Source organism: Rhinolophus ferrumequinum, chromosome 8 (genome assembly GCF_004115265.2).
Source record: "Rhinolophus ferrumequinum isolate MPI-CBG mRhiFer1 chromosome 8, mRhiFer1_v1.p, whole genome shotgun sequence".
In the NCBI taxonomy this organism is placed as follows: domain Eukaryota; kingdom Metazoa; phylum Chordata; class Mammalia; order Chiroptera; family Rhinolophidae; genus Rhinolophus; species Rhinolophus ferrumequinum.
Genome location: NC_046291.1, coordinates 91,851,244 through 91,873,335, shown reverse-complemented (window position 1 = coordinate 91,873,335; position 22,092 = coordinate 91,851,244). Strand labels below are relative to the sequence as shown.

Here is a 22,092-nt window from a genome sequence, read left to right as displayed (position 1 = left end):
TCAACTTAGATGTTCAGACCAGATTGCAGAAAGAACAGCCAGATAATGACTATAAAACACCAAACCCTGCCCACGCCCCCGCCCCCAGAGAGACAACAAACAGCCAGTAAATGCCTCACCATTAAACATGTCTTGGCTAAGTTGGGATAGTCAATTTTGACACTGTTGAGAAAAAATACAGTCTAATTTCTGTTTAAATGCTCCTAATTTACTGTCCAGGTTCTCATTAACTACTGTCAAGGAAGAAGCAGATAGACAAAATAAATTATGAAAAAATTACTTTTTTAATGTACAAAAAAGACGTATTTACAAGTTGAGCATGTCATCTCAATTCATAGCATGTAGAAAAAGCTAAAAATGCTTTGGAGATATAAATTCGGCTGGATGATTCACCTAGAGTATGTTCAGGGATGTCTTCTGTACAGACTATATACAGGGCGGGAACGGCTAGTGAACTCGCAGCTCAGGGAGGGAATGGCCACCAGAGCCCAGACCCCTGGTCCTGTCCCAGGGCTGCTATCTGGACTTGGTCTTGACTTTGGACCCTTACAAAGCGTTTGGTGTCCTGGATGCACAGGGCCCAGGTAAGGTGCTGGCCTTCCTCTGCCTGAAACCAGGGTCACAGTCAGCATCAGGCTCATGGTGGTACAGTTGGCTTTGGCAAGGTTGCCATAAATTCCACGTGGGAACGGTGTGGGCTTTGTATGTGTGTGTGGTGGGGCGGATGCACCAATTCACCCTGCAGTATGTTCGGAAACAATGTCTTCTGACACCAGTTTCAAATCCATTTGGGGTTGGGGCTTGGTCACACTGAACAGGAAAGTTCAGTGATGGTCCCTCAGAGTCCCTGGAATCAACCGCTTTACCCTCCCGCCCCCACCAAAAACACCATGCATGTCATCATGCTCTGAAATGAACAAGAGGGCAGAGGGAAGGGAATCCAGAAGTTACCGGGACTGCATGTTGTGGCTTGGCGCAGACCACTGGGCTGCTGGTGAGTGGACAGCACGGCCTAGAGGAACCTAAGCAGAGGCTGCTATCAGGCCCTGGGGTTTCCCATGGTAAAGTGGGTGGACAGTGCACTGGAGAAACAGAATTGGGTAAACATGTGACTTCCTCTTCCTACTGGAAACCACCAGGGCGGTCTGGGGCTGGGCCCCGTGTGCACACTCACTTTCTCGAGGTCCCATCCTACGCTTGGCTGCCCTCCGTCCATCCCTAACCCACAGCAGCTCCAGCAGCCCCGAGGTATTTGGAAACAAGTGTTCTTTTCAGGCAGGGCTACATTCTACATGCATGAACACTGTAAACACGGTCTGGAGAGGCCAGGGTCGTTTTGGGGCATGCCCCGAGCACTACAGTTTTTTCTTTCTTTTTTCTGGCAAGATTTCCATACTTTACTCATTCATATACACTTGGACAGTCTGCCAGTTGCAGACTTGGCTTTGCAGGGTAGAGATGCCAGCTCTACCAAACCTGGAATCAGGGTGTGCTTCCGAATCACCTAGGTAAAATCTTGTTTTCCTCTGTGGCAGGGGATGTCAGAGGCCTCAGGAATTAAGCTGCACAGAATTCCAGTGGTCCAGCAACTCCTTTTTCTTGCAGGTACCAGAATGAGAAGCTTACCTTCCTGGATTAGTATATTCAGTAAGACTTTCAGATTCAAACCCAAATGTGGTTCCTTTATCTTCTTTCCTTGTATACTTGGAAAGCCTTGGCCAATGTGATCCCTCATTAGCCAAATGACAGAGGCGAAGAAGCCAGAGCGGAGTGGTCCTATAAACACCAAAGGCGGGAAGTACTGTGTAAACGAGTTTTTCCTGTTGAGATATTTTTTTCATGTTCTGAAAAATAATCCAAAAGAAGACCAGACAGGATGCACATAAACTTGCCCTTAGAGCATCTGTGGTCTGAACCCAGCCATTGGCAAACTCCCTCAGACCTATTAATACTATTTTGGAAAAAGACGGAATGGATGACAGCCCCATGCTCTGGGAATGGACGGTTCCTCCAGGTCCGCTCAACGCCAGGGGCGGGGGTCTTAGGTCATCATGTTCAGGAACTTGCTCTCCTCGGCCAGACTGGTGAGCATAGAGCTCATGTCCCCAACGGCCATGTTGCTGATGCCCGTGGGGATGGAGGGCAGAGTCAGGGAGCTCCGTGGGGTGGTGAGGCGGGAGGAGCTCTGGGAGAGGCTGTGCAGGAGGCTTGGGCTCAGTGTGCCCGAGAGCAAGCTCGAGTGATCGCCGTCATCCATGATGGCGTCGAAATCAATCTGGGGGGGCTCCAGCAGCTGGGAGTCCACAGTGCTGGATACCTGGTTGACCCCTGGCGAGGGCAAGGGCTGGGGCTGGATGCTCTCCGGGCAGGCCTGTGGCTGCGGTGGCTGAGACCTCATGATCTGGCAGCCTACTGGGTTCTCCAGGCCTCCGTTCTGTTCATACATATGGATCTGGCCATAGTAGTAGAGCATACTGTGGTCCTGGGCCCCACCTGTGTCCTGTGGGGGCAGCTGAGGAGGCAGGGACACCATGGTGCCCATTGCTCCCTTGGGCACAGACTCTGCCATCTCCTGGTTGGCTGACACAGCAGTCATGGCATGACCAGTGGCCCTGCCATAGGCCAGCTGCTGCCCAGCACGTACCCCACGGTGGCGGCCAGCAGGGCTGGGCTCTGGGGGTGGTCGAGGTTGCACTAGGCCAAAGCTTGATCCAGCCAGCCCCACTGTGCCCTGCTGGAGCTCCATGAAGCCAGGCTGGTGGGAAGGCAGATGGCTGGTGCCCTGGCGGTAGCCTTCCTGGCTCATGGAGGTTGCCAGGTGATGGCCCTGGTGTGGGTAGCTCTGGGCTGGGTGAGGTGGTACCATCCCAGCCAGGGTAGAATTGGGGACCCCAAGTTCCCTGCGGCTGCTACCCATCATGGTGGGGTCGGGAGCAACTTCCATTTGCTGGGGGAGCCCCAGGTGACCTGGCTTGGCTGCCAGGTTGCTGCAGGATGGAGGGAACTGGTTCAGGGTCCCACCCATGGTACTGGAGCTCAGCTGGGGGTGGGCTTGGCCATAGCTGGTGTGGGGGCTCACAGTGGTGGTCATGCTGGGACATTGGCCACCTGTTCCTGGCTGCCGCAGCTGCTGCATATAGTTTACCCTGGGTGCTGAGGGAGCTCCGCTGCCAGGCTGAAGGTGTGGCTGCGTGCGGTCCAGCGCCCCGGGGCTGGGCTGTAGGCCTTGCGGACTGTAGCCTGGGTACTGACCAAAGGCCGGCTTCTGCTGCACCACAGCCAGATTGCCCTGAGGAAAGGGTGAAGCCTTCACCTGGCTGGCCAGGGCGTCCATGGTGCCCGAGCTCACCTCATTCCACTGCACAGGCATGCTGTTTTTGTTCAGGCTGGAGGGGGCCCCATAGCCCAGCTGGCAGCCTCCCAGCACAGGGGCAGAAGGGCCCACGTTGGAGTCCGCAGCCACCATCCTGCGCTGGCTGGGCAGTTTGGGGTGCTCAGAGAAGCAGGTGCTTTCCGGAGGATATACCTGCGGGGCACTCTCATCCACGGCGCCACCGGCATGTGCCTTGATGTACTGCACCACGTCGTCGGGCAGCACAAGGTCGTCCTCGGGCAACACGAGATTGCCCTCAGGCCCCATACTGTCTGTCCCCGCCGCCATGGCCTCCATCACCGCGTTCTCGCTGATGCTGGGCGGCCGGGGAGAGTAGGCACCGCGGGCCAGGCTGCCGTCAGCGCTGGCGGGACCCTGCAGGCGGAGGCCGCGCCTGTCCGCGGCGCAGGGAGGCAGCGGTGCCGGGTTCACGTCGTGGGCACTGTGGAAGCGCTGCACCCGTGGGGGAGCCAGGGCGTCCGGCCGCCTCACTGGGTCACTGGCCCGCCGTGCTCCACCACCTGGTGCTTCGTGGGGGAAGGCGGGCGCAGGCCCTGCGAAGCCATAGGCTGGCCCACCGCTGCCCCTCCGGGGCCCCAAGGCGCGCTCGGGAGCATCCAGCAGCGCCAGCCGGGCCCGCAGACTCCCACGCTCCAGGCCCGGCAGCGGCGTGGGGGGAGGCCCGCCTGTGGCCGCCGCGTACTTGGCCCGCAGGCTGTACTGCTGCGCCGGCGTCAGGCTGAGCGGCCCCGCACCGCCGCCACTGCACTGGCTGGCCTCGCTCGAGCGCCGCGACGCGTCAGTGGAGATGGGGTCGTAGGAGTCGGCAGAGCTGGCATGGTGCTGGCGGCCAGCGCCCATGGGCGAGGCTTCGCTGGAGCGGCGGCTGGAGAAGTACGGGGAGATACCCGAGGAGCGGCGGCTCACGGTGTAGGCTGAGCTGACCGTGCTGGTGGAGCTGTCGCGGCGCTCCTGCAGGTGGCTCAGCATGGTCACGTCGCTTGAAGACAGCTCGGACAGCCTTGGGTTGGGCAGCAGTCCTACTGGCCTGCCACTTCCACCGCCGCTGAAGTTTTCCAGAATGGAGCCTGTGGGGAAGGAGAGGGGTCAGCATGGGGTTGGGGAGTTGTGCTCTGCCCATGAGAAGGCTGGCAGTCTGTGTGCTTGGAGCCTTAGGGCAGAGCCTGGCACACAGTGATTTCTGAATGGAAGGAGGAAGGAAGAACAGTAAGCGAGCAAATGGTGGCACTTGTCGCTGCTAAGGGTGGGGAAGCAGAAGTCAGGAGGCCTCATCCCACTCTTGGCTGTCCCACTGCCTGGCTGGCCCTGAATTCTCATTATGTCTGGTCCTCCGTTTTTCCAGTTGTGGATACAATGTCCTCTCCATAGGACGGAGTTCCTGAAAAATGCCCGGGAGAGCACTGACCACAGCCTGCCTGCCCCATCATCATCCATGGATGGGTACCGCCAGTTGGGCTCCTGGGGACTGGCTTTACTGGGCAGGCTGCTTATGGGGAGGGTCCAGAGACCCATGCCCATGGAAGGGAGGAAAGGCCGCAGAGTGGGCAGGGAAAAATGAGCAGTGATGCAAGCCCAGTGACAGCCTCGGCTGAACTCATGGGGAGCTCTGGGCCTTAAACAGCCTTTACACCTCTGCAGTGATCAGCCATTAGATGGGGGCCACCCTGGGCAGGGGTGACCTTGGGTGAGGCAGCTGTCAGCAACCCAAGTGATGTCTGCAGAGAGTTGAAGGCCGTCTACCAGCAGTTCCTTCAACAGCTGAGTCAACAAGTCCTCCCTTCAGGGGAGAGCTGGGTGGCGCACCTCAGTGTCCACCTCTTAATAAGCCAGTCCTATGGTCCATACTGGGGCATCTGTCCCTGGGGGGCAGCCCAGAGGCTAAGTGCCCCAGTGTGTCTGGTGCCCAACACACTGCTGGGCACAGGGCCAGCAGGCAAGAAATGCTTGGTGAAGCCGCCTTCTATCTCCAAGCTTGACCAACACCTCCTGAGGTTGAACATAGGGCTGCCTCCTCCATGAAGTCCTCCCTGCCCTTCCCTAGCTGACGTGCTTTCTTCCTCCTCCTCCCCACTCTACCCTGATCTCTGTCCTTGGTGCTATTTGGCTCATTCTTCGGGCGACTGCGCATCTGGTGCTGGTCCTCTAACTGTATGCTCCTTCTAACCACAGGGACCAGGATTAGATCACTCCTGCCTGGGACCTTTGTCATAGTGCCCACAGCAGGAGCTCGATGAGTGACTGAATGACTCATTAGAAAGAGGATGATGTGAGCAGGGTCTGCCTGTTTTTAGGGGGATACAGAGTACAGCAGGGTACAGAAAGAGCACAGGCTTTGCAGTCACTGAGGCCTGGGCTAAATCTCTACTCTGCCATTGATCTGAGTGAGGCACTTTCACCTGCTGAGCCTCAGTTGCCTAATCATGAAATGGGCTGGTAAGATCCCATCTACTGTGGGCATTCAGTGAGAAGACACGTGGTGCTTGCTGGGTGTGGACCTAGTAGGTGCTTCCCTAGGCTCTCTCCCTCCCCAGCCAACACACCAGGGTCTCCACTCACCACTTCCCGGGAGGGGAGGCAGCTTGGTGTTCCGGGTATGTGGAGCCGGTCCGGCCCATGAGCAGGAATCCTTGAGTGACTTGAGCTTCTCCTTCTTGAGCTGCTCTAACCGGTGCATGGCGGTCAGGTGTTGGCGCAGCTGCAGGCCACCAGCGGAGGGGGTGGCCAGGGCTGAGGCGTCGGCCCCTGGGGGCGTGTCATCCAGAGCTGTCAGGTCTCCCAGGCTCCCAGGCCCTGTCCCTGGCATGTCCACGCCACTGTCATTGTTGGGGGCACTGCCCAAGGGAGAGGGCTCGCTGCTGCAGGATGACTGGGCCCCGGGGCTGGACTGACACAGCTGCAGGGGATGTGGTGAGAAGGTGACGACAGGTGTGAGAACCCACCTTGCCCCACACCCACACCTGCACCCAATCCACCCCGGAGCACACTCAGAAGCCAGAAGGAAGCTGTTGTGTGGTGGAGCGTTCAACATGTCACTTCTCTAAACCTCAGCTTCCCAACCGTAAGATGGACCTGAACTGTCTGCGGGACAGTGTTAGTGGAGGGATGGAAAACATCCGGCATGTTGAAGGTACCCGGTAACTGTCAGCCCCCTTTATCCCAACCCCATGCTCCTAGGCTCTCCTAGCTGGCGTCTGGGCCGGAGCCCTGCTTGTTAAACTTTCAACCTGTGGACACTTTGAAGCTGTGCCCCACAGAGGCCACCACAGCTGCGTGCAGTTGACACAAAAGATGGTACTTAAGCATTCCCCACACCGCAATGTGCTGACGATGAAGCAAGGAACAGTGAAAGCCTGTGACTCGGTGCCTTCTCAACAGGATAGAGGCAGGTTGTTGGAAAAAGAAGACGAGCAGGGAGGTAGAACTGCTGGACGCAGACCATGCCTACATGGCCACCAAACCAGCCCTCCCTCTGGGTCGGGGTGGAGTGGGGCTGAGAGTTCATGGCACATGTGTACAGTACAGAACTCCACAGAACCTGGGACCTGAACCCAAATGAGGTTTACTTCGGATGTGGCACGTCTGGGTTCATTTCTAGGCTGAATGTCCCCAAATTCCAGACCTTCCCTTGGAAAGCTGCAATGCTCCATCCCGCCCGTGGCACCATCATCAATATTCCTCACCTTGGCACTCAAGACCCTCTATAGGTCGGTCCTTGCATCCTCTGCAGCCCTAATTCACACCTCCACTCTGCCCTGTCCCTCAGGCAGCCTTGGTCCCCACCACTTGCTCCTGCACCTGCCAGCTTGACTCTTTCTGCCAGCCTTTGCCTGTTCTGACGGTCCCACCTGCGAGTGCCTGCTCTCTACCCATCCAAATTCACTTTCCCGCATCCTGCCAGGCACCCAGCCCGCCCTCACTCACGCCAGATCACCCCCACCCCCACCGGCTTCTCGGCTCACCTCAGTACCGTCTATCCTTAGGGGAGGTACAGTCAGGAAAAAGAGGTGGAGACAAAGAACAGGTGGTTAGAACAAAAGGAGTGGAGGCCAGAGGGGCGAGGACGCAGTGACAGGACAGAGGTGAGGGGACCAGCTGCTGTACCCAGTTCTGCTGGGAAAGGCAGACACACCAGGAACCATCCCCACCCCGTTGCAGACTGACCACTTGGGGGCAGGACCACTTGCTCAGCAGAATGGGACCTGGCATAAGACAGGTTCTATATGAGGCCCAAGGTGGTGAAGGGAGGAAAGTCGAACTGGAGAGAGAGGCACAGCATGCGCGTGGAGGGGAAACTGTGGGGCCGAGCCCACGGCTGCAGCTGGGACTGGAACTGCCCTCGTCTGCGGGGCGTGGCTTCCGGAGGGCATGCACCGGGGCCTCCGCTTACCCCGGCGCTCTCAGTCTTGATGGCTTTGATGTGCAGGCAGTCCTCCACGGCCTGGCTGGTGCTGCTGGCCTCCGTGCCGTCCTCGGAGCCCCGGCCGCCGCGCTCGGCGCTGGCCTCGCTGTCCCCGTTCTCCTTGAGCAGCGCGGCCCGGACGTGCACGTCGTTGCGCTGCTTCTTGGTGACGTGAGCATCTGGGCCGTGCACGGTTTTCACGTGTTTCCGGAGAGAGCTGGGGTCCGTGTAGCGCTTAGTGCAGCCTGGGATCTTGCAGATGTAGGGTTTCTGGGAAGAGAAGCAGGCGCTGTTAGGAATGGGACACAAAGACACACTGAGAATGGATGCTCTCCCGTTCTCCTGAGGCCATGCCACTTCCTTTGGCAGAGCCTCACGGGCACAGTCGGAAGCTGCCCTCCAGATGGAGCCACACCAGCCCCAGGCCTGCGAAGGCCTGCCTGCCCCACCAGCCTTGTCTGCCACCTTTTCCGGCAGGTAAACAGGTGCTTCAGGGAGCCCCCGCCACACGCTGGGGACATAGATCAGAGACTGCAGAGGGAAGGGGGACACAGAGCCTGGTGTGATGACAATGCTGCCTCCCACGGTGCTGGGATGTTTGATATCAGTAGTGAGTGTATCACCTGTCATGCCTGTGAGACAGAGCTGGGATCCTGAGCTCTGATGAGGAAAGACTGGGTCAGAGAGCAAAGAAACTGGCTCAGACACCTGGCATGGGATGAAAACCCAGGGTTTCTGAACCTCAGTCCTGAGCTCATATACACATACACCCCACACCCATGTACATACATGCACACACACATGTGTGCACATTCACTTGTGTACACACCTAATACATACAAGCCCCCCACACACAATACACACACGTGTACATCCACACCCACATACATACACATACTCACACACACACACACACACACACACACACACACACCCCTTTCCAAGGCCAGCTCTTGTCTATATAGAGATTCTGAGAGGTTCAGATACTTTTAGGAATTCTTCTAACTTCTTACAAGCATTGGAGCAAGTCGCTTTGGGGTTCAAAATGGATCTAAGCTTTTAGAAACACTCTTTCCTGAGTCTACCTGATCGGCTGGGCTGGGAACGGGAGGCCGGTACAGTGAACACCTTGGGCTCCCGGCGACTTCCCTCCTTGGGCTCTCTCAGCCCTGCCAAAGGCTCTGGCTACCTGGGGAGACAAAGGCTGCTCTGTGTCCTATCAGCAGACCTGACAGGACCTGGCAGCACTAGTGGATGGAACATGTCTTTGCCAGCTGCCCAGGCCATGGGGGCAGGGACCTGCCACTAGGTGCTGAGCTCAGCAGTGGGGCGGTGGTGGGGAGGGGCACCTGGCCCCTGGCCTACAGATGTCTAGAAGCCATGGGATGATGCACGTATGCCTGTGTGAATAGGACATGCGCACGGCCTGTGCACACCCTGCAGGGTACCTCATTGGAGTGGGTGCGGTTCTGGTGCTTGGCGCGGTCCGAGGCGTTGGAGAAGGCCTTGTTGCAGCCCTCGTGCTCACACACATATGGCTTCTCCCCAGTGTGGGACCGCAGGTGTGTCTTCAGGTTCTCCAGGCGAGAGTAGGCCTTCGAGCAGCCCTCAAACTGGGAAGAGGCGGGTTTGGTCAGACAGCACCCCAGACCCAACGCAGGAGCCTGACCTCAGGTTGAACCCTGCCCCTGCCCAGACTCTCATCTGCTCCACGCCACATAAAGTACATACAGGAGTAGGTACTTTAACAATGACATTTATCTTCCATTCTGATTATAAAATTGACATATGGCCAGTCTAGAAAACTTGAGAAGACTGCAAAGTACAGAGGAAAATGAAAACCACTGCCTGCCCAGCGACAGCCACAACGGACACCCTGTTAAGTCACATTCTGGTGGCTTTGCAACTCATCCCCACACATCTTTTTATAAACCAGAATTGGGGACATATCAATTATTTAGTTATGTATTCTTTTTGTTAAAATCAACAGCACATTGTGAGACTCTTCCCATATCATTAAACCCTCTTTGAAAATATTACTTTTAACTGTTTTCCAATATCCCTCCCTGATGAGAACTTTTCTGTGCATCAAAATGTGCTGAGAATGAAATCCAGAGTCCTCCACGGCCTTGAGTGAGCCAGCTCCGCTCACCCTCACTCTGGTCATGCTGATCTCTTTTGAGTTCCTTGACCCCACTCAATTCTTCCAGGCGTGTGGGGCCTTTGCACACCTGGTCCCCCTTGGCTAGAACCTTTCCCCACCCCCACCCATCCTGGCCCTGGACTGGCTCCCTCTGTATCAATCTTTTAGGTCATCTCCTCCAAGAGCATTTCGCTGATATTCTTAATCATAATAATTACCCATTTCCCTTTATGCTCCCTAACACAATTGATAATGATCTTAATCATTTTGTTATCTGGTCTTCCCACGAAGATACAAGCTTCATACGAGCAAGACCTTTTAGGTCTTATTCATTTCTGTGTTCCTAGTATTTAGTGCCTGATGAAAAGAAACATCTTTTGGCACTTAGGAACATTTTTGGAAAGAAAAGAAGGAAGGAAGGAAGGAAGGAAGGAAGGAAGGAAGGAAGGAAGGAAGGAAGGAAGGAAAGAAGGAAAGAAGGAAAGAAAGAAGGGAGGAAAGAAGGGAGGAAGGGAGGAAGGAATGAAAGAGAGTGAGCAGCAGGGAGTGGGGGGAGAATGTCACTGCAGGAGGTTCTGTACCTAGTCCACAGGTACTGCAGCTGCATCCAATGGACCTGTGACAATTGCCCTCAGAATGACAGTAAACCCCAGCAGGAAGTGTCTCATTCTCCACATCCTCTCCTTTATTCCTGACCAGTCGGATTGAGCACACTTGGCTCCAAATGCCTTTTATCTGTTCCTGCAATTCACAGCTCATATCACAGGGCTGTGGTTTGCTACCACTCAAGATTAAGAAAATAACTTCCTGCAGAGGATCCAGAAGAGCCAAAACAATCTTGCAAAAGGAGGATACATTTGGGGGATTGACACTTCCCACTTTCAAAAGTTACTATAAAACTATGGTAATCAAGATTGTGTGGTACTGGTATGAGGACAAACACAGAGATCAATGGAATAGAAGTCCGAATTCAGAAATAAACTCATATATTTATGCCAATTGATTTTCGGCAAGGGTGTCAAGACCATTCTGTGGGGGAAAGAACAGTCTCTTCAACAAATGGGTTTGGGTAACTGTGTAACCACATGCAAAAGAATGAAGTTGGACCCTTACCTCACACCATACACAAAAATTAACTCAATATGGATTACAGACCTAAGTGGAAGAGCTATCCTATAAATTATATATATGTATACATAAAATATATAAAACTATATATTTACAAACTATAAAACTCACAGAAGAAAACATGGGTAAATCTTTGTGACTTTGGATTAGACAATGGTTTCTTATATATGACACCAAAAGCACAATCAATTATAACATTGGACTTTGTCAAAATTAAAAAATTCTGTGCTTCAAAGGAAAACTATCAAGAAAATGAAAAGAAAATCCACAGGATGGAAGAAAATATTTGCAAATCATATATCTGATGAGGGTCTAGCAGAACTACTTCAATTCAACAATAAAGACAAATAACTCTATTTAAAAATGGAAAAAAACATTTGAGTAGACATTTCTCCAAAGAAGATACATTAAAAGGTCAATAAGCCCATGAAAAGAAGCGCCACATCATTAGTCATTAGGGAAATGCTAATTAACACCATAATGAGATGCTGCTTGACATCCACTACATGACTGTAATCGCACAGGCAAAACGTGCTGACAAGAATGTGGAGAAATCAGAACCCTCACACATTGCTGGTGGGAATGTAAAATGATGCAGCCTTTTTGGAAATCAGTCTGGCTGGTCCTCAAAAAGTTAAACGTAGAGTTGCCATATGACGCAGCAATTCTACTCGAGGTACATACACAAGAGAATTGAAAATAGGTCCACACAAAAACTTGTACACAAATGTTCATAGCAGCATATTCATAATAGCCAAAAAGTGAAGACAATGAAAATACCCACCAACTGATAAATGGATTAGAAAACTAGGATCTATCCATACGATGGAATTTCATTTAGCCACATAAAGGAATGAAGTACTGATACATGCTACAACATGGATGAACCTTGAAAACATGCTAAGTGAACAGAGACACAAAGTCTCTAAGTTGTATGATTCCATTTTTATGAACTGTCCAGAATAGGTAAATTCAGAGACAGGAAGAAGACTAGTGGTTGTCAGGAGATGGAGGAAAGAGAGAACAGGAAGTGACTGCTAACAGGTATGGTTTCTGTTTGGGATGATGAAAATGTTCTAGCATTAGCTAGGAATTCACAATTTTGTGAATATACTAAAAATCTGCACATTTTTAAAAAATGGTAAACTTTATAGTATGTGAATTTTATCTCATTTAAAAATAACTTGCTAACGGGGTGGCTGGATGGCTCAGTTAGTTAGAGCGCGAGCTCTGAACAACAGGGCTGCCGGTTCGATTCCCACATGGGCCAGTGAGCTGCACCCTCTGCAACTAGATTGAAGACAATGAGTTGCCACTGAGCTGCCAGATGGGCGGCCGGATGGCTCAGTTGGTTAGAGCACCAGCTCTCAACAACAAGGTTGCCAGTACAATCCCCGCATGGGATGGTGGGCTGCGCCCCCTGCAACTAAATATTGAAAACAGCAACCTGACTTGGAGCTGAGCTGCGCCCTCCACAACTAGATTAAAGGACAACGACTTGGAGCTAATGGGCCCTGGAGAAACACACTGTTCCCTAATATTCCCTAATAAAAAATTAAAAAATAAATAAATAAAATAACTTGCTAACAAAGGTAGCATATTTCATTGAACCTGGACAGCACCGATTTCAAGACAGCCTGATTTCAGAGGTATTAAAATGAGAACAAAATGTATGTCTTGGACTCTATGAAATATGGCAATTCACAAAGAGTTCCTAGAGGTTTCAGCTGCAGACACATCAGTTCACCATTGGACCAATTCCCCTTTAAAGAGGGAGAACTTTGTATGTTAAAAAGAATGTCTCACCAATTACAGTCACAGATCCTGTTAATTCCATGAGGGAGGCTGTCTAATAGGTCTTTTCTTTGTGTTCCCTAAAAATATCAAAACCAAAAGCCCAGAGGGATTTTTAATCCATCATTGCTCAAGTGAATCACCAATGAAGCTTTTCTCCGTGCAGAGACCAGACTGCAGGGTGCTACCAAGCCAGCCCCTCAGTCTGGGGTTACCCAACCACGTGAACTGTGGGGTTACAGCTGTGCTTTGGGATTCACAGTCACACAGACCGAGCCACAGAGACACTGACACACCCTGCCGCAGTTACATACCCTGAGAAAGAGTAAATCAAAGTTCTGGGACAACAGACAGACGAGGGAACTCAAGGACCAAGACAGGCAGAGTTTCAGGGCAGGAGGAGACAGGATGACCCATTGGCAAGGTTCCCTGTGGTCAGCCATGTCCAGCACAACCCACACCACCTGGCCAACACGGCCGGCCCTACAGATGCTACGGGGAAGGGCAGTGCCCCCGGGCACACTCACCGTGCACTTGTGGGGCTTCTCGCCCGTGTGCCGGCGCATATGCACCACCAGCATGTACTGCGCCTTAAAGGGCTTCTGCTCCCGCGTGCAGGCCTGCCAGCGGCACACGAACTCCTTCTTCTCCCCGTGGATGTGCTCGTTGTTGATGTGCTGTCAGGAACAAGCCCACGGAGGGGTGAGCCCGGACACCCACCCCTCCAGACGCACCTAGTGTGCGCAGACCCCCTCTCCAGAGACCATCACCCACTATGTGCAGACCCCCCACAGACCATCACCCACTCAACAAGACCACATTGATGTGCCAAGCCACTCCTCCTCACGAGTTATCCTTAGTGGTTGTTAAGTGAAGACCTGTGTGTTACTGTCTCGCCTGCGTTTTCCAAGTAGTCATCAAAGTGACCGTCTATGATGGTCAAAGGCATCCTGCTCACCCCAGGCTGGGCTCCGGGCCCCGGCCTATGGAGACTTGGTGGCTATGCCGATGTCCCTGGGCTTCGAACAGTAGGCACTAATTAAATACAGCGAGGCAGACGTGCACACGGTCGGTGCATGAGAAGCTTCTCCCGCGCTTGCCTGATTATTCCAGAGATTTTTTAAAATGCAATTTTGCATTATAAATGGAAACGTAAATGCATCCTCACTTCTATTTTTGAAAAGAACCCATACCATGATGGTTTTATCCCCTTTTTCACAAAGGCCCACTTTGGTAAGCGGCCTGCCCAGGGTCAGGGCAGTTAGTGCGGGAGGAGTGGGATTCTGACCCTGTCAGTGGGCTCTGGGCACGGTGCAACGCTGCCCAGGGGACAAAGTGGCCGAGGAGAGGGAGTGAGTCGGACAGCTGAGGACGGTGTGACGGACCCGGCAGCACCGCAGTGCTAGCCCTGGTGGTCAGGCAAGCGGGTCCATCTTGGGGAGCCGGGGAACTGCATGGCAGGCAGCCTTCCCTGGAGAGGGGTCCTTGCACCCAGCCAGCCAGCACTGCCCTGGCCAGGAACATGGGGCTAACTTTTCTATTTTTCCCACTCCCTGCACCCACATTTTCCGGCCTCTGCCCTGGTCCGTCACCTGTGTGACCCCCAGAGTAGCTGTTCCTGTGATGTGGAGCCACAGGCACTGAGGCCACAGGTGACAGAGTAAGCAGTCCCAGGGAGATCCTTAGGATTTGTAGTCACTTGCTTTGATTATTTAACTGAAGGCTGCTGTCCTCACTGGAGCAGCGGTATCACGACCTCTGTGCCTGGGATGTGCTGACATGTGTGTGGGCCTCTAAGACTTTTATGTCCCTAATCTTTTGGGTCGTTTATTTACCTGGGGAATGGAAACAGGTGGTATTAGTGACTCACACAGTAGAGTGAAAGAGTCCTCCTGCTTCCTCTCCCACGGGGCTTCTCTCTAGAGGCCACCAGGGAGCCTCCTCAGGTCCCACCCAAGTCCCATGCTTCCCCTTCCATCACCCTTTTGGTTCAAGGTCATGTCCTGCCGGTATTCGAGTCAGGCTCGGCTTGCTTCCCCACAGGGATGGGGACAGTGGAATGCTCAAGTCTGGGAGGCCCATTCTCTCCAGTCCCATCCCCTTTCTTCTCTCTGTTCTCAGTTCCCACTCCTCTTTTATTTGCTCTCACTCCCGTCCTACATACTCTAGACCGACCCTGTCCAATGCAGTAGCCACTTGCCACTTGTGCTTTGAGCCCATGAAATGTGGCTGGTTGCAACTAGGATGGGCTATAAGTGTAAACACACCTGTTTCAAAGACTGAGAATGAAAAAAAACAAAGAATGTAAAATAGTTCAATAATGTTGTTTCATATTGATTACATGTCAAAATGGTCATATTTTAGATCTATTGGGTTAAATAAAATATATTATTAAAATGAATTTCACCTGTTTTCCTTTTGTTCTTTTTCACATGTGCTCCTACGTAATGTCAAATTACACACGTGGCTGGCATTTGTGGCTGGCAGTGTCTTTCTACTGGACAGTGCTATTGTAATCTTGCAACCTACAAGGCTGTCCGAGAGCTGAGCATCCAGCACTGGCAGCGCCTCACTCTGAAAGGCAGGCACCCGCCAGACCCTCGTGCTCTGAGAAACAGGCCCAACTGTCATGCATACAAATGCCAGCACTGCAGCAAGTGAATTCTATTACAGTGCTTTGAACTTCCAGGGAAATCTTACCATATTAGCCTCGCTTTCCATTTTTAAAGGCTTTCAAATGATAGAAATGCATCCTGACAATGCCTTTCATTTTTTTCTTATTGGTTTACTTAGCAACAAATTGTTAATAATCGGCTGGGGGCTCCAGGTTGCCTGTGTACCTGCGGCCATCCATCTTCCCAGGGAGCAGAGGGACAGGCCGGGCAGAGGGGCCTGGCTCCACTCTCACCGGTGCCTGCTGTCACAGGGTCAGGTGGAGTCGATCACCTACGGCCACAGGGACAGTCCTGGGCACAGACAGAAAGCTGCAGCTGAAGCCCTCCTACCCATGTCTGAACCCCTCTACCTTTATTTAAGGAACTGTCTCCCTGCTCTTTGGGGCTGACGCACTCATCACTGAGCACGTCTTTTAGGTCCTGGTCTCCAACCTGCCTGGGCCCACATGCTGTCCCCTCTCTCCTCTCCTAATGCAAGCTGATCTGTCCCACAACTCATAGTGGCAATGTCCCTTCTTTATGTCCGCCTTGTTGACCCAAAGAGATGGTACAGGTTGAAAAATTATAGTTGATTCCTGAGGGATTAGATTAGACCCTGCTCCACAGGTTCTATGTCAGCTGCAATGGTTTGCTGGAAAATTTCAGTCTCCTGGCTGAGAATTTGGGGAGCAAAACTCAAACACAAGAGAAATCAAGAGTATTTGGCAGCAAGTCGTACAAATGGAGGAATCAGAGGGAGTGGGTAGTATTCCAAATGCTGGGTTCACGGCGCTGGGGAGACCGAAACTCGTTTGGGATAGCTTCAGGATGGGAACCGTGTGTGTGTGTGTGTGTGTGTGTGTGTGTGTGTGTGTGTACTACACCCAGCATTCGAGCTGCTAGTTTAGTGTGGGGTTTATCTTTGCAGACACTCCTTCACCAAGGAGTGTGTTTTGCGAAGGGTGGAGGGGCAGGGCAGTGGTTATTTTTGAATTCAAGTTCTTTTCTGGACTGAGAAGAGAGAAACATCAGGCCTGGCCTGGGAAACAGGGAGAAGGCAGGAGGGAGCTGCCACGTATGAAAACCACTGTCTGCTAAGCGCTTACGTTGGTATCAGATGCGATCGCCACCGCCGGTGGGGTAGGATGCACCCCAGCCCCCCAGACAGGAGAAGACACTGAGGCTCACAGAAGTTAAGTGTCTTGTTCAGAACTCAGTCAGCTGTGGCGGGGCCCAGTGTGAAGCCAGGTGCGCCCCATGCTGAGCCCCTGCTCCCGCTTTCCCACGGCCTACGCTGCCCGACTGCAGCTATAACGGGTGCTGCTGTAGAAGAGTTTACAGTGGGGACCATGGAGCACACCCTGAGGGGCACCCCAGTTCCCACGGTCTTCTCTGGCCTCCTGATCGGTCAGTACCCAGGCATGTTCAAGCAGCCCCACTCAGACATGGGTGTAAACACCCGTCTGCTCCTGTGTATACTGGGTCCCTGGGAACAGTCTCCAAGAGGAGATTACCAGCTCCTACCGCCGCAGGAGACACTTCTTGAAGGTTTCAGGGTCAGGTTTATTATTATCTTGTGGATGCTGGCTGGTTCAACTAATCTTATTTTCCTCTTTGCATCTTTTGCTAGGAAGCTCAAAAAATAGATATGTGAATTATAGCTCAGAGGCCTGGGTTTTTCATGCTAACTTGACTGCTACCTTCACTTTATTGTTCTATCCCCCCTAATTTTCTCATTTGCTGCTTTTCTTTTAATCTCTTATGTGTACTACATCTGTATTTGTCCGCTCCCTTTCAGCCACACGCAGGGCACACAGCACCATGCCTCCCACTTGCAGAGGATATGCCCAGGCATCCCTGCAGCCCCCTCCCCCAGCCCCTGCTCCCCAGCAGAAGGCTGGGAAGGCTGCAGGCTCCACGTGGCCTGGGCCGGCCCGGGCTGGCAGGCTTACGTGCACGAGCTGCTCCTGGGTGTCATACTCCTTGGTGCAGTCTTCCCAGTGGCAGCTGGTCTCATAGATGACCACCTCAGCCTCCTGCTTACACTCCTCCCTGTCCAGGTCTTCCTTGAGGTCAGCCAGCTGCTCCTGGGGGAGGAGCAGAGCACACATACCCACGTGAGCCTTGTCCAGCCCCCTGGCCCTGAGCAAAGGGTGCTGTTAGCCCTGGGCAGTCGGTGCCAAGGGCCTGGGTTGGTACAGGTGTGGAAATACACGCATGCACACGTACATGCACACATACAGGCACACACGCACTCATCAGCTTCCTGAGCCCCTTTCCTCAGCTGGCTCCACCCATCACTCTCCCAGCACAGAGCTGTCCTGGGGCCCTTCTCCCCTCTCTAATGCCAGCTTCTCATCACCAGGGTGTCCCGTCACATCCCGGGTCAACTGACATGGCAAGGAAAATAGGAGAAAGCAGGGCACTGACTTTTGCTTATTTGGTTTGGTTTCCTGTGGGCGCCACAGCCTTGGGGATGGGGCATTTTTATTCACTGTGTATGGGGCTGCTGCTCCCTGGAGACAAGAGAAGTCCAACATGCCCCTGGCCTGGCCCTTCAGCTCTCTCTCTCTCTCGTACTGCCCCCTCCTCCCAGGGCACACGGCACCTGGTTTCACACCCGGGACAACACTCTGCACGTATGCTGTGCAGGGCACACGAGCTCTGCGTGTTCTCCCAGCAGCAGTCTTCCCTGTAATGGCCCCACAGCACGGCTGCTTGTATTCTTGTGCTACAGCTAGAAAAACAGGTTCAAGGAGGGGCTGACTCGCCCTCCCCAGAACACCAGTGAGTTTGTGGAGATGTGGATCTGGACTCATGTCTCCTGAGCACGACAGAGGCCATGTGTGCCCAGTTCAAGGCCGCAAAGGAAAGGCCCCCGAGACAGGCCTTCACCTGAGCACAGGTGCTTGGAATTCCTTTCAAGAGGTCAAAACCTTTTACTCCAAAACCAGCAACAGACTGAGAACAAACCCCACAGGGCCACCTCCCCCCAGCTAACGCTGACAGAGCTGGCCAGGGGCAGTCTCCAAGCGTGGGACATGGGACAGGCTGGGAAGTACCAGAAGCTGGGGAAGGGAGCGACACAGACGCCACAGGCTGGGAGCAAGGCCCAGAAGGCCCTCCCGAGGAGGTCTAAGACCCCGCAATACTCCACTGGCCTGTTAGGCAGACTCGGAGCGAAGCTAGGCAAAGAGGCAGACGTCAGAGTGACTGGCTTTACATTTCAGACTAGCAACAAAATGGCAGGAATGCCCTGGCTTTCAAAAAAGGCTCTGGGGCAACATTTATCACTCTCTCCATAGTCAAGGACCCACAAGCTCCAGACACTCAGTGAAGCAGAAGCCACACCTCCCCCATCAGCCTCACTCCTTTCGCTGAGTCCATTTCTAGGGGTAGGAATCAACCTCACGACTCCCGACGGCTGGCTGGACTCCTGACCGACTTTCCACGAGCGCTGCAAGGGCTCCTGCAGGAGGAACCTCTGGTTGTTTCTGAGAGCACCTTTCAATGAATACACATGTTCTGAGAAGGAAAACGACGACGTGTTGTCCAAGAAGTCTCAGGCAGCCCTGGGTCACATGAAACGGAAAGGCCAGAAGCACCTCTGCCAGAATCTTCAGCAAAAGGGGGGTCGGGAGCTGGGGCCTCCTGACGCCCGCCTGCACTTTCCGGAACACTAGACAGGGGCTTATTATTTCCATAAGCTGCATACTCTGCTGACTCAAAGAAGACCTGCCGAGGACTGTGCAGGGGCAGTGGGTGTGCTCGGGCCTCCAGCTTCACAGCCGGGTGTCACCCTCGCCCACACATTTGAGGGCTTAGGCAGAGAGGGTATTCACTGTGCTGCATTTTCTGCCAAGGGAAAGTATGCTTATCCACATTGCAAATGAGTCCAGCCACTGAATCAGGACACTGAGTGACACGGTGACAACCTGCTCGTGATAAACAGCTTTCTTTCCACTGACACAAGTGTGGAGCCACGCTGGGCGGGAAGGAGGGCTTTGTGGGGCTCACCTGGGCTGGAGGGGGCGGGGCAGGGGGCCCCTCGCGCTCAGCACTGCCTCTGCCCCCTGCGTGTTTATCTCCCCAGGATAGGTGCCGTCCTCATCAATTTCAACGGCCCCCGATGATGGCCGGCCTCGTGGAAACCATGCATCATGCTGAGATGCTTTGGCGTCAGCGAGGGGAGAAGAATCTGTCACAAACCCCTCTGTTTGCCTGACAATAACAGGACCCAATATTTCATAAAAATTAAGTGCTCAGAGCATGCCCGACGGTTTACAGGTTTGATAAAGGATGGTGTGGCAGATGCAGGAGGAAGGGAGAGGAGGCCCCAGCACCCAGGGTGTCAAAGCTGGCGACTGCAGTAACTGATGGAGACCAGGCCACCGTGAGGGAGAGGCCTGGGGGGCAGGAGGCTTGCCCTTGAGGTCGGCACTCACACTGAGCCCTTCCCACGACAAGCTTCTGCTCTGGCAGGACTGGCTGGCTGCCGTCTTGGAATGTTGGTATAAGTGGCAGGATCTCCAGAGGGTCCTGCACAAGGATCTCAGCCCGCAACACGGCTGTCCGCGGTTGGGGGCTACTCCATTCCTCACTTTCCCGCTAAGAATCATCTTCCTTTCCCTACCCCCTCACCGCACCACTCATTCCCTCAAAAGTGCATTGAGTCCTTAAAAAATATGATTTCACAGCTACTCTTACTCATACTGTGTGCCAGGCTCTGTGCAAACCCTGATGACGTGGAACAAAACCAGGCACTTCTCCAAAGTGCCACCTCTGCAAAGCTCACAGTGCAATACAGCAGGCAGACGAAATGACCCAGGGGCTAAATGGGTGTCTGCGTAGCTGCAAGTCCCACTATCCTGGAAGGTCAGGAAGGGCTGAAGTAGCAGTGAAGACAATGGCGTGGGAGATGGAATTCCAGGAAGAGGGAGCAATTGGCCAGGAGCCTGAGCCATTCAGGGGATGTGAGCAACTCAGTTCAACTGGGGCTTGTGCTGCATGAGGGTGAGGTGTGGGCAGAGAGACGGCTGCAGCCCCAGACATTCATTCATTCATTCATTCATTCATTCATTCGGCATGTGTTTGATGAGCATGTAATGTGCAGGCTGCTGGGGACACTGCTCGAGCCTCCCTGAGCTCATGGTATATGTCCACCCTGTCCTCTCTGCTTCACACGTTTACTCATTCATTCACGTAGGCAGCCATCCGTCCATTCATTCCCCAACAGGGTCTCCGTCCCACGTCAGCTGACCCAGAGGAGACGAGGCCTGGCCCGTCCGAGGACGTGAGGATGGCCAGCAGGTTACCTGTGTCAGGGTCAGTGGGGAGGCTGGCCGCAGGCCCTCGGCCTCAGTCTTGACCTTGCTGCGCTTATGAATGACGATGGGGTTGACGGTGCTGCTTACAGCCGACTCACTGTTCTGCTTGTTCTGAGGGAGGGTGCACAGGAGAGCTCATTACAGGGGGGGCAGGGTGGGAACCCCAAATTCTATTTGGGCTTTACCTCTGGGGCCCTCCCTGCACAGACCATCTGGCCAACCCTTGTGTTTGAAGTTTGAGAAACTGAGTCCTCCCAGCTTGGTCCTCCAGCCAGGGGCACGGTCAGCAGAGAGCCCAGAGCCTGGCCTGTCAGTACCTTCTTCCCCACCATCCACGAAAACAGAGTGGAGACCCTCTCTTTGGGAAATGCTGGGCAGCCGCACTCTTGACCTAACGGCTCCACGTCTCAGGCCTCCAGAGCAGCGGCGACTCTGGGCCTGAGGAGAACAGGGCCTGGCCAACGCAGGGAGCAGGCGAAAAGGGCTGGCTCCTCAGGACACGGGAGCTAGAGCTGTGGTATCAGGTGGTGTGACAAAAACAGACCGCTACTGTCTGAGGGGAAGCTCTAGGCTGCCGCTTGGAGCCCTGCGGTGGAGGAGGGCGTCCTGGAAGAGGGGCCACTCTAGAATGTTGTGGTGTTTTGCCTCTCAAGTATATGGTCATATCTAGGCTCTGCCCTGCCAAGTGGGTGGCCTCGGCAGTCATTTCACCTCAAGAATTGCCACTGTGAGTGCTAAGTAGGATCTAGGTCTACATGGGGCTCTGTGCACACATGAACTCTTGTGTATACACAGTGACCCAAGGTAGGTGGGAGATCCCACTTTGCAGACACATTAGCTCAGGCTGTAAAAGCGTTCAGGCAAGTCAGCGTCCAAAACACAGTCAAACCAATTCCAAAGCCTGTGCCCTGTCCACTATCTGATACCGTCTCTATAACACAATTTCCTCATCTGCAAAACAAGACTTCATTCATTCACCAAATACTAATAGCACCTACTGTGCGCCAGGCACTGTGCAAACATGCCCAGGCATGACAAAGACTCATTGGAAAGGTCAAACAAGATGGTCTTTGGTAAACTCATGCTCTAAAACTAAACTGCACCATATTAATTCTTACCCATCAATCCGTCCGTTTCATACTCTGTGCATTGAGTGCTTACATTATGCTAGACTGTGAATTTTAGGGTTTTTCCATCTACTCATTATGTTTATTAGACAGGTAACTGTAGAACTGCGGCTGGGTGCTTGCCCG

General features: G+C 53.4%; 1 protein-coding gene across 2 annotated transcripts in view; it reads right to left on the bottom strand.

Annotated features, from left to right (window-relative positions):
* Window positions 1–323: 323 nt before the first annotated feature.
* GLI2 (GLI family zinc finger 2) overlaps window positions 324–22,092 on the bottom strand; it is a 240,997-nt gene continuing 219,228 nt past the window's right edge. Inside the window, exons 8-14 of one of the 2 annotated variants that reach the window (XM_033112890.1) lie at window positions 20,828–20,950; window positions 17,465–17,599; window positions 13,386–13,535; window positions 9,242–9,406; window positions 7,782–8,063; window positions 5,951–6,287; window positions 324–4,461 (exon numbers count right to left, since the gene is read on the bottom strand). In XM_033112890.1, the coding sequence (XP_032968781.1) occupies window positions 2,042–4,461; window positions 5,951–6,287; window positions 7,782–8,063; window positions 9,242–9,406; window positions 13,386–13,535; window positions 17,465–17,599; window positions 20,828–20,950 (3,612 nt within the window). In that variant the 3' untranslated portion in view covers window positions 324–2,041. The remainder of the gene's footprint in view (window positions 4,462–5,950; window positions 6,288–7,781; window positions 8,064–9,241; window positions 9,407–13,385; window positions 13,536–17,464; window positions 17,600–20,827; window positions 20,951–22,092) is intronic. The other variant, XM_033112891.1, reaches the window with a different exon arrangement.